Raw genomic sequence first — 20,010 nt, 5'->3', positions numbered from 1 at the left:
CTCTGTTAAAATGATCCAGTCCCTAGTTTGGGTGTCAATCTGTCCGTCCTGCTTTTGTCTACTACTAGGGGGGGGATTTACAATAAATGAGACAATTACACAGTGACACAGGAACAATAGGTAAATGACAACTATATAAATGCTATCGGTAGGTCATGAAGTCAACAAAACGTTCCTGAACAACCCGACACCTCCAGCCACACACCCCTGAAATGAAATACAGGTATATGATATATAATGGGTGAAAACGTAATTGCAATAGAAGTTGTTTGAACCTACCCTACTCCTTGGAGTGCCCCCAAGACATCCTACATAAAGAAATAAATAAAAAAAACTTTGCCATTGCACTTAGCCTGTCCCAGGTGAAGTTTGTGGGAGTCACAGTCCATCTATTAAATCGCTTTATTTCTACAGATGTTGTCCTAGCATTTTTTCCTGCGATCTAATTAATTTGTAATTCCTCCATACATGTGACTTGGATATGAACCAAATGTTCCTCCTGGCTCCACAAGCGCGTGATAAAACGAAAAGCCTGCAGCTTCATTGCCGTGTGTAGTACGGACTTGTAGGGGAGAGCGATAGGCCGGCTGAGATCAAATTAAAGTGCTAAGCCTAGCAGTCTAGACTGGGTTACTCACTAAAAGGAGAATTGTCGGGAATTTAAAGAGAATTTCACATAGCTGAATTGGGGGGGGGGGGGGGAATAAGACAGCTACGGTTACAGCAATTTTGATTTAAACATTGAAATTCCTGATGAATTCCTGATAATTCTTTAGTAAATAACCATGTGGGGTGTGACTTAAAGGAACACAAACGGACACCATAACAACCTAATCATAAATAAAGCTGCTATAGTGCAAGGAGGTCCCTGGAGCGGCTTACCTGTAGTGGATAAACCATACATGAGCGGTTTAACCACTAGTGCCAGATCACTCTGCCCCTCCATCATCTGCGTGGTGAAAAGTTTGATGATAGAAACGTACGGACCACTGATTGGCTGAGAGCGTCCAAGCGGATGCTGAAGGAGGCAAAGCGATCTGGGGCTGGAAAGGAGACAGTGGGGTTTAACCTTTCATGAGCGGTTTAAACCTTAACGGTAAGCCAGCACCAGAGACAACCTGGCCCCATAACAACTTCATTTTTATAAGTTGTTATGGTGCCTGGAATTTTCCTATTAAAAACCCAAAGAGATCCACCGAAGGACCCCATTCATAGAGTTTTTAAAACCATACACACAATGTTTAACCCAAACATACAATTCTACTACTGTTTGGGCAAATAGGCTAGCAATTCACAAGTTCAAAATAGTCTAGATCTAAAAAAATGCTGATGGGAATTCACGGCTATATCTGAAATTGGCTTTTTATTTTTATCCAAAACAAAATATATATTTGAATATATATCTCAAGCAGAAGAGATCCAACTAGGGTTCTTCTGCAAATAAAGCCAATAGGTTTTCCCTTCGGGAAACCGTGATGGACTTTCTGTAAACCCCAGAATTTATCATACGGAATGAATAAGGCACTGGTAGGAGGTAAAACAACATGTTCAGTAATAGCCAATTTTCCCCAAAAAAATCTTGGTTGTTTTTTTGTTTTTTTTCTCCGTCTAATTGAGCAAATCTTTAGTGTCTATTTAAACGTATCTTTATTACCTTCATAAATATCAAAACTGCTCAGTTACATAATATCCAGGCTACCAGCCACAATGCCAGCGCCGGCAATCCTGCAGGGCTAATGTTGTGCTCCTAATGACCTGTGGGTGTGCACAGAGGAAATGACTAAACCTATGGGGCTGTTAGTGTAACAGGACACAATGGGCCAATATATCAACATAACGGCAAGCTGCTCGGGTAATGAAATTCTACAAAACGGATGCTTGCTGTGAATTTGCACTCGGAACGGGCAGAAAGGAACGCAGTAAGCAGCCTTGTGGCTCTGTCTGACATTAAACTAGTATGGGCACTATCATCATTCCATGTAATATTTAATAAATATCGGTAAGTGGCTTCTCAACAACTCTCATTTGGGTACTCTCCACACCAAACACAAACAAAAACACAACGCACAATAAATTAAAGACGGCGGAATTACATTCAAGAAAAACAATAAAAACAATAAAACAATAAAAACAGCCGGACAGGGAGGTACTGTTGGGATCAACATCTTTATTGACAAGAACATTTGAGATCGGTATTCACAGGAGAAAGTGTACCCACTCTCACCTCAATTGTGAACCCCTGCTGAGAATGTTTTTGTCAAACAAGATTTTGTCACTGGTTTTATAATTTTGAGTCTGGCTGTTTTTTGGCATTTCTGATTGACAATATTTAGTTATTGTTTGGAATAAACAATAAAAACAGCCGGACAGGGAGGTACTGTTGGGATCAACATCTTTATTGACAAGAACATTTGAGATCGGTATTCACAGGAGAAAGTGTACCCACTCTCACCTCAATTGTGAACCCCTGCTGAGAATGTTTTTGTCAAACAAGATTTTGTCACTGGTTTTATAATTTTGAGTCTGGCTGTTTTTTTTGGCATTTCTGATTGACAATATTTAGTTATTGTTTGGAATTAAATTTGCACCTGGAAACAATACTATTACCCTAAAAATGTAATGCCCACATATCTGGATTAGGACATAAAATCAATTGTTGCATTCTTAGCCTGACTTAGCCAGCCCACTCCCATGTGCCCTCACTTTTTGCTGGCTTAGTCATCTTCCGCAACAGCTACTTGCTTTGTGCACAAACGTAATTATCAGAGGCCCATGGTGGAAAGGATGTAGGCATCTATATCCCCACACATTGCAGCCAAAAATCAGCCACAAGGGGAAAGAAAGAGTGTGTGGCAGGCCAAAACATGACAGGGAGATTTCTGATCTCCCGAATTGGCCTTCAATCACTGCTGCCCACTAGATACTTTCCTGGTTTAGCCAATAGCCAGTCTGGACTTGAACATTTACCTTGTTCATCCTCCACAAAAAAGGGGATGGTTGAGGCCTGACAGCCAAGATGGCCAGACGTGTTCTGTACAAGCTCCTGCACAATTAAGCAATAAATCAGCTTTTCAAGCGACATACCAAGCTGGGTTCATCCCTAATCGACTGGTACACAGTCAGGCAACCAGTGGGCAACTGTGGCTAATCCAGATGACCAGAGACAGCGAGTACACGCAACGGCCGCTCTCCCGGCATGAAGCAAGCCCCGGACGTCGACATTGGAGCCCCACAACCCTCCCCTTTGGACCGGTGGGGGTTATCCCGGTCCACACTAGGGGCACCTAACTTCCCACTACAAGGGGAAAGTTAGGTGCCCACTACTAGATCCCACTACAGTTTATGCATCACTTTACAGTAAATATTAAAGAAAAGCCCCAAGTACCAGGAGTGTGTTACTCCTTGCACTAAGGGGGGTGGTTCAGAGTCAGAACGTATAGACAAGGGGTGCTGCTAAAAAGGGTAAGGATTTCTTAATGTGCAAACATTTGTTATTTGGGGAGAGGGAGGACAGAGCTAGGGGAAGAAAGAGTAACTCACCCAACCCATCTGACAATCAATTCACTGCCAAATCTACCATATTCCCAAGTGTGATTTCTTCTTATTGAATGTGTGTGAATGTAATACACAGGCTAAATAGGAAAATGGAATGTCGATGTTTCTCTTGGCAGAAGGCCTTTTGCCAGATACAGTTGCAAACCTCTAGGGTATGTGAATAAAAAAATAAAATAAAAAGTTACTGGGAGCAGCCAAACTGCTTCTGTAACAGACTACAGCTGAGGAAGGCTTTTTTACAAAGTATCAATAAGCCGATCATTTTCGATTTGCTAATTCTACCTGGCAGTTTATAAACCTCAAAGTTTATGCATCACTTTACAGTAAATATTAAAGAAAAACCCCAAATACCATAACTGTGTGACTTCGTACCCGGGGTCTGTCGGGCCTAGGGTTTATCTCATTGGCTGAGAGCGATCACCTGACACTCTCAGATACTGCAGGGCTTGGCTCAGGAGAGCTGTAGAAGTTCCCGTTCAGGAACTAACCGCTCTCTAGCACTACTAGTGCAGGCGGGGAGCAGCAACCAACAGATCCTAAATTGGAAGTCAGACGATGGGCCAGGGCACTCCTGGCACCATAGCCACTTTGGAAAATTTTAGTGGTTATGAGGGTTGGACTCTTCCTGTAACGCATAAAGGTGAGGTGCAAATTTGGATGTATCCTTACCTTTAATAATAATGTAGACAACTGAGGAGTCAAGACACAGGTGCCTTGAGTACCATTCAAAATTAAAAAAAAATAAAGTTTTGACACAGAACAAGGACTGTGCCCCTGGCCTGCTAGCACCATAACCACTAACATGAGCTGTGGTGGTTATGGTGCTTCGAGTGCCCCCAAATTTTTGATACAAGTTCTATTTTCTATTTGATCCTAGCAAAACATATTTAACATACAGGAACAATCTGCTGAGGGCCCTGCAAGAAAGGCTTCCTAAATTATTAAATTACAAGCGATAACGATCTTGTATATGTTTTCTTTGTACTTGTAATTACACTATCAGAATAATCATATCACAATCCTTAGAATTTAAAACTATTTGGCAGCCATAATGTACTTCAGTACATTGACCTATTTGAGCCTCTGTTCCAAAGAAACCTGCAAGCATTACTCTAGTCCCAGTCTATGTAAAGAGACAGCAGAATACTTGTTGACATGTTCACTGGAGTAATCACAGCTGTCAATCATGGTTAGTTTTCGGCATTTCAGATCTGTTGTAGACTGCATTTGCCACGATGCTCTACCACCTGAAGGAGCGGCAGACTCTCCTGGGAGTGCTAGTCATCAATAGCGGCAAGTCTAGATACATGTATGAGAAATAAAAAAAGACATTTGGTCTATAGCTATAAAAAAAATATATATGAAAAGTAAAAAACAAACATAATATATACCAAAAAAATAAATCTTCTGGTATAATATCAACCTGCCAAACAAAGCATTCAGATTTTTATTCGTTGGGCGGCAGAGACGGCGAGGTTGCGCAGCGAGGAGGTATAAATGGCGCTATTGTCTATCCTCCCTTCTGTTATGACATTCTCGATCACTGCTTGCGACTGCCTAGAATGTGTCTGCATCTCCCTGCACGAGGCAGAGATGCTTTGCTTAGGAGAACAGCCAACAAATCCCAGCTTGAGGACCTCACCGAAACCAGATAGGGTTCACGTCTCCAGACCTCCCAAGGAGGCTGCAGAGAGCCTGGGAAAAAGCCTTGCTTTCTCTCTCCGGGCAGTTTCCTGCTTATTTTATCTGATCCTAACTTCTCGTACATTTGCCACCAGCACAACAACCGCAATGCTGAACTCAGGAGCCAGTGACATGACTGCACAGGAAAATGACATTAACCAATTCCTTACAAGCATGGTATAAAGCATCCAGCATCCTGAATCTCGTCTGCTAAATAGAACACAACTGAATTTATTAAACACATTTTTTTTTATTCATTTTTTTTTAAACAACCCCACCATAAATAATTATTTAATTTCCTCACATTTCTCATCTTTTGCATTTATTAGTGGTCAAATGTTATTCACGTCTGCAGTCATTTGACGTCGAACTACTAAACTGATAGGATGAAAATGTATGTTCCCTAGTAACACATGTAGCCAACAATCTCTTCATCAAACATGTGGTGGGAACCTGGCAGACAGTGTCTGATCTATTGTACAGCGCTGCGGAATTTGTTGGTGCTATATAAATAATAATATTATACGAAAGGAGAAAGTCAGAGCGGTGCCAGCAAGCAGACGGGAAGACATGCATTTTGTTAGTCTCTTTTTAGCTTTTCGCTATTACAGGGCCAGTCACGAAAAAAAAAAAAATCTAAAAAAAATCTCTACCAATATGTGCGAACGAAAACCTAATTTTATTTTTATTTAGTAGGAAAACGGGTTTCAGAAAAGTTCAATTTAAGGAGCAAAACAGACACCGTGTCCTTCCCTATAAACACAAGAAAAATCAATACAAACTAGGTTTACAAAAGTCATCATTTCTTTTGTTGCCTATGCCTCTTTTTACCACCCCTGAACAGAATCTCACAAACCGTCTCTCTTAAAGGGAAACAATCACTTTCCAGGGTTTGAAATATTACTTTTACTTATCCCTTGCATTTTACAAAATGTGTTTGTCAGGTCTAAATTTAACATTTAATGTAGAAATCCACACCACTGTGTATCCCTCTATCCTGGAACGGAGTGCCTTCTTTTTGGGTCCCTGTAAATAATTATATTAGTGTCCTTTTATCATTAATTTGAGATATTGTAAATATGGTGTAAAAAGTGATTTTATTCATAGTACATTTTGCCAGTTCCATTTTAGAAGACGGACAAAAAGCGAAATGAATCAGAACACTTTCTGTCTGAATAGTTGGTGGAAAGATTGACAAATCTGTTGCATAGCGGACATATGGCATAGATTGAAAAATAAGCACTAGGGTACAAGAGAAGCAACATATGGAAATATCCTAAATTATTTAATAAACTGCCCCAGAAAGTGATCATAAAAATATCAGCGATAAATCTCTTGGTTTCTCCTCTTCCAATGTCATGTGTGCCTTGCCTGTGCTAAGATTGAACTGGTCAGTAATGAGTCAGTAACTGCATATTTTCCAGAAAATTGATGGTTCCTTTAAAGCGGCACTGCCAACCCCCACTCCACCACCCCAGCAAAATTAGTATTTCATAAAGAAAAAATCTTAATGAAATACTCATATTGACTGTGTTGGCACTTCACTGACAGTAGAACACAGAGACAAGTAGGGACTACTTTGTCTCAGTACTTTTCCTATGCCTAACAATTCTAGACACTGGGCGACGCTAGCGCCAACTAGAAGTGTCAATCACCCCATCAGTCACCAGTGATGGCTGCGGGGGTTTGGCTATGACTATGGAGGATCCTGTGTTCTCGCTGGACTTTCCATATACCTTAATGCTGTACTCTTGCGCAAGCATACAGCGGTGGCATTGCCTCCTGGTGCTGAAGGAGCTGAAGGAGCAGAGGAGGGCCAGCGCCTGCTTGGCACATGTTCAGATAATTAAAATTTTGCCTGTGTTCCTCCCCCCACCCCCTCCTTACCACCGATGTCACTGTCTGAGGTCATTTGCAAATTATGCCACAGACGGTAGTACTGGTGTTTTAGACATGTATGGATCGCAGTCCCCTTTTTTTTTTTTTTTTTTTTTTAAAAGCTCTCTTTCTCTGTTAGAAACATCACAAACTCTCTTGTGGTTAATAAGAGTATATAGAACACAGACCTGAACGGTTTTAGAAAAAAAACCTCCCTGAAACAGCATCTCTCGTGAGGCTCATATAGATCCAATGAAGCATATTGTACACTGTGAATCTGCCCTTGTCGGTCTCTACTTTTATTAAAACTGTGGAATTTAATATATTTCTCCATCATTTACATTCACTGAAGTTTGCTGGGTGCATTTTTAATTGTTTTTGTTTCACCCTTGCTTTATAACACCTCTGTGAAGAGAAGCACAGAAAGGACGGACCTGGTCCAGGTACTAACAGAGCCTAAAGACAAATGATTCCATATGTCTTTCATGTTCCCACGTGGTATGGAATGAAAAAAAAAGGAAAAATGTCCGAGGCCCAAAAAGGCCAGGGTTACATTCAAAAAAATATTAAAAAGTCTATTATCTCAGGGGTTCTTTTTTTGGCCAATCTTAGCAAGGATGTAATTTGTGAAAGACCTCTCAAAATGGCAAAATTCTCTGGAATTTCGTTTACTACTGCTTATATCACTCAAACAGCAAGGAGCTGGGCCTACCAACACTCCTACATCTAGTGCAGGGGTAGGCAACCTTTAATACTCCAGATCTTGTGGACTACATCTCCCATAATGCTGGTTTGAGATTAGAGGAAAGTGATGACTTTTCTGGATTAGTACCTAGAAAATATCCACAACAAATAGCTTTTTTTTCCCCCTTCAATTAAATGCAGATTTTAAAAAGTTTTTGATTTAAATAAATTATGGTAAAATAAGTTTTTTTTATTTTTGTCTTGAAGCTGAAGTTTCCATTTTTCTCGCTCTATAGTTTATTTTTCTTTCAGTAATTTATAACTAGTCGTACACGGACTCGATGATGACTGCATTTGAGTGAAGATTGTATTTGAGTGTGTATCCAGATTAGCGTCTGCTCCTCCAGAAGGAAATAGTGGAAATCAGGCTTCTTGCGTTACCAAAAGACATTTTTCAAAGTTGGAAGAAAAAAAAAAAAAAAAGGAAAGGAAAAAAGGAAACGAGGCGTTCGCTGCCACCTAAACTCGGCTAATTGCTATGAGACGGAAGTTAAATTATGTGTTAGAAAAGTAATAAATCCTTGGCTTAATCTGCTAAAACAGCTGTCCCGCCTGGTGTAATGACAACACTGTCAATAAACAGATAAAAGCTAGATTTATATTACTAACATCCTCTCTCTGTGGCTGGAGGGGAATCTATCTCCTCCTCTCCCCCCTTCCCACAAGTTTTTGGATATAGGACAGTTACTGTCTATCGCTGGCTACTGGGTATGAATGAAAGGCTTGATCTCGGAGTTTAAACTTATACTAACAAAAGGGGCAAGACTATCCTGTGACTGCCTGGGAGGGAATGCCTTCCACCCTCATAAAAAAAGGGGCAAAAAAACATGAGTTTTGCCGAAAGTTAAACAGCAGCCGGTTTCTTAGACCCAAGAGGTCATAAGTTTTGTTTAAAAAAAAAAAAAAAAAAACGAAAAACAACAATTCATACAATTAGAATTAATGGTGATTAAAATTGCTCAAGGCTTGCTGAACGGACACCCTAATTTGGCGACACATTCATTGAAATCTGATTTCTATAAATAAAGTGACAGTGGAGAAGGCATTAGGGGCAGCAGAGATGTCTTGTCCTAAAGAGGGACATTAGGAGGTAACTCAACTAAGGATATTATTAATGGTACTTACAATTTGCCAGAACCAGTATAAGTAACGGAGGCACACTGTTACACACAAAAACACCCTAACTTAAATTTGAGGTGCTCATAAAAGTTGCGGTTTTCAGTGCTGCCACAATTGCTAATAAACAAAAAAAGAAAAGAAAACTATTTTGGACAGTCTTTTGTGTCTTTTTTTTGTTCCTCACTCCACAAATTATGTGCGCACCATCGAATAGGATAAACAGCGCAACAAGATTTTCGATTCATTCAATTACTGTTCCAAACTAGGCCCATAAATAGTTTATTTGACCTCGCGCTGTGCTATTTTATTGCACAGCCTGAGCTATATCGATCCTCGGAGCTATGTAATGATTTCCTAGCATCATTTGGGTCTAGTTTAACGCATCATTTTGCCTTACACTGCTAATAGTGTTTTCTTTTTTTGCGCGGCAAGAGAAAGAATGGATGCGCCGAGGGGTAGAGAATTCTGTCCACTTGACAGGAATAGTACAGAAACGTCTGTCTGACAGAAACGGCAGATTTTCTGTAAGCGTGGGGTGGCGTTCTCGAAAAACCAATTTGTAGGCCATTGTTTTGTGGAAATTCAAGGTTGACTATAACAGCCCTGGGGAGTGAAGACGTTTATCTCACAAGTTTTTTTTTTTTTCTCACCTTGTAATATCCAATGTACTCTTGTAAATCGCATTGTGCTGAAATGCAGAACGCATCGACCGTGCACAACACAGCGTACATTGGACACGCTAAAAAATATTTTTTGTTTAAATTGAAAGGGAGGGGAATGCAATAGCTATTTACTTTAGGCATAGAATCAAGATTATAGAAAATGCATAATATGGTGCTTATAAATGGTAAATAGTTGCCTTATATTCATGGTATAGGTCAGGGATAGACAACCTTCGGCTCTACAGATGTTGTGGACTACATCCCCCATAATGCGCTTACACACACAATGCTGGCAAAGCATCATGGGAGGTGTAGTCCAAAACATCTGGAGAGCCGAAGGTTGCCTATCCCTGGTATAGGTGAAAAAAATTATGAGTTTTAATCTCATTTGAGATGTTTTTTACAGAACCAGGAATTCAGAAAATTTGTCAAGTTAATTGCAAATTTCAAGCGGAAATAGTTTGCGCTGAAAAATTTTTACAGGGTGGATGTTTTGGCCCAAAAATAACTTGACCCACTTAATTGAACAACTCAAACTGTATATATTTGACAAGGGGTTTTACAAGTTTGTAAAATCCAACATATTTGCGTGTTTGGTTGAGATAGCAACAATATGTGTGTATATATATATTTATTAATTTTTTTGTCAAAACAACAGACAATCACAGAGAATAGAAAAAAATGCACAAATTCAAAGTAAAACAGACAAAATAGAGAATTTTTACAAATCAGCTATTTTTTTTTGTACCCAATTTGGTGTTGAGTGAATAAACTCCAAGGGGATTTCCTATCTTGTAAGACACACACGTTCACCAAGTGGCATTTTAATTAATCATATTTCAAGTAGCAAGTTCTCTCCCCATACATCCACCTCGTCTTGCTGACGCGACTTGTAAATCTATCTGTTGTACAGCTCTGTATGTTGGTGCTTTATAAAATAGCAACAACAGTAATGATATAATGTCGCTTGCGGCATGTCCATAAATAAGGCATGCGGATAGGTCCAAAACGTTGAATAGTCTCACCAGTCGTTACACGGGAGAAGTCACGTGATCTAAGTGAATGAGATAACTTTATGATTGTTCTAGCCAGATGTAGCGGTTCCAGCATGTCAGAAACAGCTGGCCTCCTGGGATTTTCAATGCATGACAGTTTCTAAATTCCAGAATAGTGCGATAAACAGAAAACATCCAGCAAACGTCAAGTCTGTGGATGAAGAGACGTCAGAAAGGTTCAAGCTGGCGGTTATATCACAGATGCTAAAATAGCCACTCTTTACAAGAGCGGTGTTGCAGAAGAGCATCTCTGAACCCACAACCCATCAAACATTAAAATAGAATACAGAAGGCGAGCACAAGAGAGTCCACTCATTCCTGGCAGCAATCTCTCTTCTTCCACTACCAGAGCCCTCACAATCCCCGACACAAGCAATTCGAATGCTATTTAGGTGCTTTAACAAGCTGGACATTCCAAGGTCTGTAACACATTTTTTCTTCTCATAATAAATGCTAGAAAATCTGTTTAAAGCCTGAGAGTATTTCTATCTTTTTTTGGCAGGTTTAGACTTTCCAGGGATCTGCACCCCAGTAATATTAATTGTATTATGAGAGTAAGTGCGGTTTCTGCTAATACACGGTATAAACATAAATGCATACACTTTCCCATGTATATAGACTGACTGAATGTCTCTGGACTCCAAGGTCAACCTACAGATGTGGTTTTGGTCTCAACTCAAGAAACCACTGGCTCACCTGCTGTATGTAAATACTTAAGCTCAGGTGTAGTTGTAAATTCGACTAAATGGAACTCTGAGCCCTGAGCTCTGCTCAGTCTAGAAGATACTTGTACTAACATTGTTCTATAAACAGAAAGATTCTCCTGGAGGTAGTACTATAGAGATTGTTGTCACTCTGAATAATTCATCCTCCGAATTTAAAATGTCGTCTTCTTGAGGGTCACTCCTTAGTCTTCAATGGGCCATGAATACCCAATGAATTCCTCAGATAAACTAATTCTATCATGATACTACATTACTGGGGACCTCGAGCCAATGGTCAATTTGCTTCCTAACTCATGGTACCATAAATGTGCAGTGGGCTAATCAACTTAGATAATCTAAATGACAATGCAATGTCAGACAAAACCAGTTATGGATGGGCAAGCACTCTGATGCAAGTGAAAAGGCCTACATTTGCAGGTGAAAAGGATATAGTATGAGATTGATAACCCCTTATGTAATTATACCCCACTCCCCTTAGGGTCTTTCAGCACCTTCTGTTCCTATAATCCAGCTTGACTTTTTGCAACTCCTTATTTGTTAGTTGACCTATTGCATAGAACTGCGGAATATGCTGGCTCTTTATAAAAAATATAATAATAGACCAACATAAAATGCTGTCTACTGCAGTAAAATAAACACAGAGAAGGTCTTTAATAGGGCGGCACAATATCCACACCCAAAAAAAAAAATACATTTGTTTTTATAACTAAACTCTGATCTTTACCATCTGAAAAAGAAAAAAAAAAAAATAGAAACAATCTTGTTTAAAAATGTAGGCGGATTTAATAGCTTATTAAAGTATCTGTTTATAATATTACACCTTGTGGTCTTCCACAAACCGGCTACAAATCCAATTAATCTCAATAAAGCGCTTCACTAGCAGCGGGAATCCATCCTACATGAGACATCTCCTGCACGCATTACTTTCAGGGTGTAAAGGTGCACATAAATCTGAAGCACTTAACATCAATGACACGTTAAAGCCTCCGGGTGACCTCGAATAACCCCACAGACAGTTGTTTAAGCACAAGCTCTGCATACTTTCGAGCATCCGAGTGAAGCAATCCTGTCCCTTCCCAAAGACAACATCTGCTCCTGCAGGACACTGTACATTTGCCCGAGCTCCTTGTGAAGGTCACGAATACAGAGTCTTGGCACATTACCAGCACCAGCACTGCCCAAACTTAAACACAGACTGAGCCAATTGCCAGTCCCTGCACTGCCCGAGCTACAAAAGAGACTCAGCCCATTGCGAGCGACAACATCGCCCAATTTCCAACACAGACACTAAGCCCATTATTAGTGCCGGCATTTCCAGAGGTCTAACAAGGAGACTCAGCCCATTACCAGCTCCTGCACTGCCTGAGCTCCAACACAGAGACTAAGCCCATTACCAGCGCCAACAATGCCTGAGCTCCATGTGGAGACTCAGCCCATTACCGAGCACTGCCAGAGCCCCAACACAGAGACTCAGCCCATCACGAGCACTGCCAGAGCCCCAACACAGAGACTCAGCCCATCACGAGCACTGCCCGAGGTCCAACACAGAGATTCAGTCCATCACGAGCACTGCCCGAGGTCCAACACAGAGACTCAGCCCATCACGAGCACTGCCCGAGGTCCAACACAGAGACTCAGCCCATCACGAGCACTGCCAGAGCCCCAACACAGAGACTCAGCCCATCACGAGCACTGCCCGAGGTCCAACACAGAGATTCAGTCCATTACCTAGATAATGAACTGCCTGGGCTCCATGTAAACACCATGAAAATGGAGTGTCAGCCCAGTACACAGCTCCAACTTTGTTGAGGCAACAACTGAAAGTCTGTGATATTAGTAAAAGGTACTAATGGTGTGAGATTCCTGCATACACCATTCCACTGGCTCTAAACACCATATCTGCATAATCAAAGGGATTTAGGCCTCAATTTAATATTGTTGGTTAAGCTTTTCAAATTATTTATTATTTTTGGATAAACTATTAAAAGGATTTAAAATTATGAAAAATATAAAAATTTTGTAATATTTACATTTTTTTTATATTTTAATATTTAAAAAAAATATATAATAATTTTCAAAGTGTATCCAAAAATATTAAATAATGTAAGCAGCTCATCCAACAATATGAATTCAAGGCCTATGTCGGGAGCTTACAAACATGTATACATTATATTTACATGATTAAGAACCCACAATTCCAGCAATATGTGTCCATTATATCAAGGCTCAAAGACAAATTTATCCACCACCCATCAAGAGAATTCTGAACTACATGTCCCATGATGCTTAGCCAGTAAGCAAGGTCAGAAATGACAATTACAATCTGCAATAAATGCCACAGAGCAAATGTACGGGTACCATCAGATCTCGAAGGACGGCCAAATACTGCCTAGAAGGTAAGAAATATAGCGCATACAACTCCATATTTATTTATAAATGTGTTCATTTTTTTCTGGCTACCACAATGTACAAGAGAAAAAGAAAAAGAAAAACCTACAAATACAATTTAAAAAAAAAAAAAAATGAAAAGATTATTTAAAAATAAATTAAAATGTCTGGATGGAATAATTTCTCTAGTATTTTTTGAAAATCTGTTTTTTTTTTTTTCTTGACTATAGTGAATCGCTTTGGACTCGGGGAAACTGCAGATAAATAACGAGTAGATCGTGACAGAGTTATACTGATGCTGCCGTTATGTTTAAACACTTAATTACATGTCTTTTTCTCCTTCAACCGGCCTTGATACTGCCTTTCGGATCCCCCGCCATTAGGCAACTTCCACAATTTGAGTTTACGAAAAAGCTGGACATTTACATATTCTCACACAAAGCATTAATTAAAATGTTACTGAACAAACTGTAACAGTCAAACTGTCCCCTCCTCCATTCCCGGGATAGGATATATATTTAATTTTTTTGAGAGAGAGATCTAAAGCACTGAAACATACCGTCATGAAACATAAACTAGCATTAAATTATATATCACTGTGAAGTTATGTCGTGTGGGAGCTAGATTTGCTCTTATCAGTATTATGGAGTGCTGAGACTGACATTATTAACTTTAATGTCTTTTCTAACATAACAGAAAAATCTAAATAAAACCATGGATGTCGCAGTGAGTGTATTTATATATACATGTACATCTATAAGCAACAGTGTGCATGTGTTACATATATAAACATAAATTCAGGACCGTGAACTCTATTTAATATTTTTGGATACACTTTTAAAATGATTTGATATTTAATTTTTATTAATATATTTATGGGGTATTTTATATATTTATATATATATATTAAAAAATTATAGATTTTTGATATTTTTACATTTTTTAAAACATTATTTGAAAAGCGTATCCAAACATATTAAACTGGGGCCTGTGTCGGAGTACTTACAGACATATTTAAGTATATACATTGTGTTTACACGATTAAGAGTGTATCAAGGACACGCGATACCTCAGTGTACCAGCTTTATGCGTACTTTATATCAAGGCTTGCCTCTAGCTTTAGTGAGTGGAAATTTAGTTCTGGCTACAAGATAGTCACCCCTTAATATTTTAAGTCCAGTTAAAGAAAAATTATTACGGTGATGTTTATTTCTAGGTTTAAGGTGTGGGCTGTGCCTGGTTAAGATATATAATAGACAGCTGTGTAATATATTAAACAAACATCATTGAGCAGTTCTAGATACATCAAAGTTTCAGCATTGTGTATCTTATGTGAGTTTTTTTGTTTGTTTGGGGCTTTTTTTTTTTAAAGTTTTTTTGTTGTTGTTAGGGCTTCTTTAACCTTCGAGCAGTATTGGGACATAGTGCCCAGAGATGGGTAGGGGGCACTGTATGTCCCAGTGTGGGTATACACACACTCAAACGTATTTACAGAATCCTCATGTTACAAGGCAGATTCAAAATAAAAAATAAAAATAAAAAGATGCACTGTACAATTGAAATATGTTTCTGCAAGACTCCCAGAATGCTTTGTAGAGTATATTAAAGGCTCATAAACAACAAATTATTCTTTAAATGTCCTACCCGTATCTCTGTAGGTACTCTACACAATGTGTTCTATTTAAATGTAGCTTCTGGAGAGACAACTGGGTTAAATCTCACATTAATAAATGAAATGGGCATATATTTATATATTTTAATTAAAATGTAAATGATAAAATAATTTAACAGCTAATATGTTTATTTAAAATATGGTCATACAACATATAAACACAGCAACCAAAGCTCTGATGGCTAAAGGAACACTACAGGCACAATAACAACTTCATTGAAACTAAGTTGTTATGGTGACAGGAGGTCCCTGGAGCTGGCTTACATTTAGGGTTTAAACAGTTCAGTTTAAACCCAAAGTCTCCTGTCTAGTGCCATTTCACTCTGCTCCCTCCAATGTCCGCTTTGATCAATAACGCCGATCAGGGGTCAGCTGATGCTCTAAGCCAATCCGTAGCTCCTCATTCACAAATGGTTTGTGAAAAATATGTTTCCCGAACCATTTTTTTTTTTTTTTTTAATGGGGAGCTACTGACAGGCTTAGAGCATCAGCTGACCACTTTATGTCAATCAGCAGTGCCCCCAGATCGCAGCAGCTAATTTGGCCAGAAGTACCACTTAATTCCAATTAAGTTGTTAACTTGGGTCTTCGTCAAGCCAGTCTCCAAAGGTGTGACACAAACCAATGGATACCTGTGCACCTGTAGACACCTGCACATGCCAGGTTGCAAATTGTCGAAAAGGGATAGTGACTGGACAGAGGTTGAGCTCCCATAGTATTACGACACTGTAATCAATACAATCTGAAAATACTCTCCGGATCCCTAAAGAACTTTAATTCGCTCAAGTGCTTTATGTGTGAAGGGTTTGTCCTCTTTTTTTTCCACTTTCACAGATTTAAAAAGAAATTTGCACTTTTATAGATTGGCATTGTTACACCTCCTGGCTAGTCCTGGTTTCGTTAGTTCAGTTTAGCCAGACTCAGAGGCAGCAATTTCCCAGAGCATCTGCCTTGTTAAGACTTCTCACTTAGCTGCATTAGCAGTCTTCGATTGGACAGCCACAGAAAGTCTGGGCGGGGTTAGAAGGGGAGGGCTTGCAAAGGCTGCAGACAAGAGAACTGCAGGTTTTACAAGCTGTATTTAAATATAACCAGAATTAAAATAAAAAGGCATAATTAAATGCATGCATGTTTTAATTTGCGGTATATTGACTAAACAGTGATTTTTATTTTATTTTTATTTGGCAGTGGAGTGTTCCTTTAAATGTTGAAACTGAGATTTCGGATTGCAGGCGGTGGGTGGTTTAAGTTGATGACCAGACATTTGCAAATACTATTTAGACTGTGAGATGTTTAAGATGTATCTGTCATAGAACACAAACATTTTTTTAAAAATGTACAGTAAAAATAAAACATCAATCTATACATTGTGCTGGCAAGACTGCTAGCAAATGTATAGATTATCTTAAACATCTGTTTGCCTGCTATTCCATCTGTCTATAAAATGTTGACATAGACCCTTAACATATATTAAAGGGACACTCCAGGCACCCAGACCACTTCTGCCCATTGCAGTGGTCTGGGTGCCAACTCCCACTACTCCTAACCCTGCAAGTGTAATTATTGCAGTTTTTTTATAAACTGCAATAATTACCTTGCAGGGTTAACTCCACCTCTAGTGGCTGTCTACTAGACAGCCACTAGAGGTCACTTCCTCCTTTATAGCACAGGAAACCTGTGCTAGAGAGTCGCTGGACGTCCTCACGCTGTGTGAGGACCTCCAGCTTCGCTCATTTCCCCCATAGGAAAGCATTGAAATAATTTTTCAATGCTTCTCCTCGGCCGGTGTGCGGGATCAGTCTCACCCACCGGCCGACGCAATGCAGAGAAGGAGCGGCACGGAGGAGGAGACAGCGACGAGGGACATCGTCGCTGCCTCAGGTAAGTGACTGAAGGGGTTTTCACCCCTTCAGTAACCGGAGATTGGTGGGTGGGAGGGAGAGGTGCTTTCCTATGCGACCGGCTGAATGCGCGCGCAGCTCTTGCCGCGCATGCGCATTCAGCCGAAAGGGAGGAGAGCTCCTCGCCCGGTGCTGGAGAAAGGTAAGTGTTTAACCCTTTCCTCTCCCCAGAGCCCGGCGGGAGGGGGTTCTTTAGGGTGGGGGCACCCTCAGGGCACTATAGTGCCAGGACAATGAGTATGTTTTCCTGGCACTATAGTGGTCCTTTAAGAAAACCTCTGTTCTGTGAAAGTTCTAAAGTAAGATATATAGGAGTGAAAGATATAATGGGATCTAAACACAAGCCATCAGTCTATGAAACAATATTCAGTTTATAAATCTAAAACGTGGAGAGTTAGAAAAACCTCCAATACAAAGACCTTTGTCATCTGTTAAGGAAGTGTATGTGTCATGATAGAAATTACAACAATATATTGGTCCAGTCCGATACAGTCTCAAATCTCTCAGAGTATCAAGCGAGTCTTGCAATTCTGTATGAGGTACCATTTCAACAAATCAGATTAGCTTTGTATATGGATGTCGGTAACCGCCTCCACTATCATTGATTTACCCATACGTCATTACTGCTCCTTTAAATGTATTCTGTGCCTTTAGAAGATATATTGTTAATGTTTGTATATGTTTATGTCAATATGAACGAGTGCTTCAGTCCCAATAACATTTATAGGATTGCAATGCTTCTACACTTTTTGGACGCAAACCAAATTCCGAGATATGTTACCTTCTCTCTTCATCCCCATGGCCAGACACTTCTGGTACCGGCAATACTGACATCGATTCCGCTGCCGCTTGTCGATCAGGCAGTCTTTGTTATCGCGGCAAGTGTATGTCAGATCCTTCCGTACGGTCCGCTTGAAGAAGCCTTTACAGCCTTCACAGCTGTAAACGCCATAATGTTTACCTACAACAAAAATTAAATTAGGGGTTAATTAAATCCTCCGCTGCTCACCATTAAAGTGTATCAAAGGAGTTCATAGCCAGTAATTAGTCCTGTTTAATTACATGCCGTGCTTCATTACAGACCGTGAACGTGAAGCTGTTTGATTAACAACTCTGAACCTGTGATTTAAAGGAAAAATGCATCTGTACGGGTAAGCATTTTGTTACATCAGCAAATATGCTGGCTGAAGAACACTAAAAACTGGTAAAAGGTTCATGGAATTTGCAACCCCACAAAAGGTCAAATAGTATGAAATTCAGAATGTCTACGGACGGTTCTATTGAAGGGACACTGCAGGCATCATAATTGCTTCATCTCATTGAAGTGGTTATAATGTCTTAAGTCACTTGGTGCCGTCCATCCATTCACCATTAAGACGTGTGGTACCGTCCATCCATTCACCATTTTTAATGTTTTAATGCTAAATGGGAGTCCCCATTAGCCCATCCCTTCTGTGCTGCTTGAGCCAAAGAGGAAGCATCGACCTTAGCCGCAATGGATGGCTGTGATTGGTTGAAATTGTGACAGTGGCCGTTGCAGGTATGAATCTGTATTGCTAGAAGGAAGGAAGTGTGTAATCTCTGCCTTGGCCACACCTCCACTGGGGGCCGGACTGTGGGAAGTCAGGGACCCTCCTTTAGTGGTAAACAGCTTGAATATACTTGGACACTAAATGAAGAAACAGTGCCAGGTGACCCCTGGCACTATAACCAATTCAATGAGTTAAAATGGTCATAGTGCCTACAGAGTCCCTTTAACCCCTTAAGGACCAAACTTCTGGAATAAAAGGGAATCATGACATGTCAGACATGTCATGTGTCTTTAAGGGGTTAAACCTTGTGCAGCACTGTAATACCAAAACAGTGTGAGAATTGGTGTTGGATATTGGAGATTGGATGACTACTTGAGGCTCCAAAATGTACCTAAAGCCTGCATTTTATATTTTTAGATATTTTTATAGGATTTAATCACCATTAAAGTGTATGGAAATTTTTGCAGATAAATCATTTAAAAAGCTTATCCAAACATATAAAATTGATGCCTAAGTCGGGTAATACAAATGACGGGAATAGACAGAGAGGGCAGGTGGAGGGGATTTCTTTTTCTCAATCAAAGGGACGACATTGTAAAATACAGAATTCAGAAGCAATATCAAGCAGATGATCCAGCCAGAATACTCACTATGTGGATATGCACTGAATTATACATTAATGTGTGAACTGCTGAGAATTGACAAGAAAACAAAATTTTTAGGCCAAGATTGCCAAATTGAAAAAGATTTTAAAAAAATAGCCAAATCTAATATTTTTTAAAATATAGGTAATTTTCTACCTATAATTCCAAATCATTTGTCAAACTCTTTACGATTCCTGGTTTAAACATATTCTCCCAAAAAATCTGCTCATTCCACATGAGTTCCAAAGACTATGGGTGGTTAAATCGCTAAAGAACAATTTTTGCTGGCTTGCAAAATTAAAAAGAAATCATAAGCACTTATGTAACTTTAGCTTAAGGAAGTGGTTTTGGTTTATGGATCATGCCCCTGCAATTTAACTGCTCAATTATCTGCCATTTAGGAGTTGAATCATTTTTTTATACAGCCCTAGCCACACCTCCCTTGCATTGAC

At 39.7% G+C, this 20,010-nt stretch overlaps 1 protein-coding gene across 5 annotated transcripts in view; it reads right to left on the bottom strand.

Annotated features, from left to right (window-relative positions):
- Positions 1–20,010, bottom strand: part of RXRA (retinoid X receptor alpha) — a 192,858-nt gene that overhangs the window by 21,143 nt on the left and 151,705 nt on the right. For all 5 annotated transcript variants that reach the window (XM_063432848.1, XM_063432844.1, XM_063432846.1 and 2 more), the window contains one exon: positions 18,164–18,343. In XM_063432848.1, the coding sequence (XP_063288918.1) occupies positions 18,164–18,343 (180 nt within the window). The remainder of the gene's footprint in view (positions 1–18,163; positions 18,344–20,010) is intronic.

Source organism: Pelobates fuscus, chromosome 9 (genome assembly GCF_036172605.1).
Source record: "Pelobates fuscus isolate aPelFus1 chromosome 9, aPelFus1.pri, whole genome shotgun sequence".
In the NCBI taxonomy this organism is placed as follows: Eukaryota; Metazoa; Chordata; class Amphibia; order Anura; family Pelobatidae; genus Pelobates; species Pelobates fuscus.
Note: the sequence above shows the minus strand (reverse complement) of the source record. Positions and strands in the feature narration are given on the sequence as shown.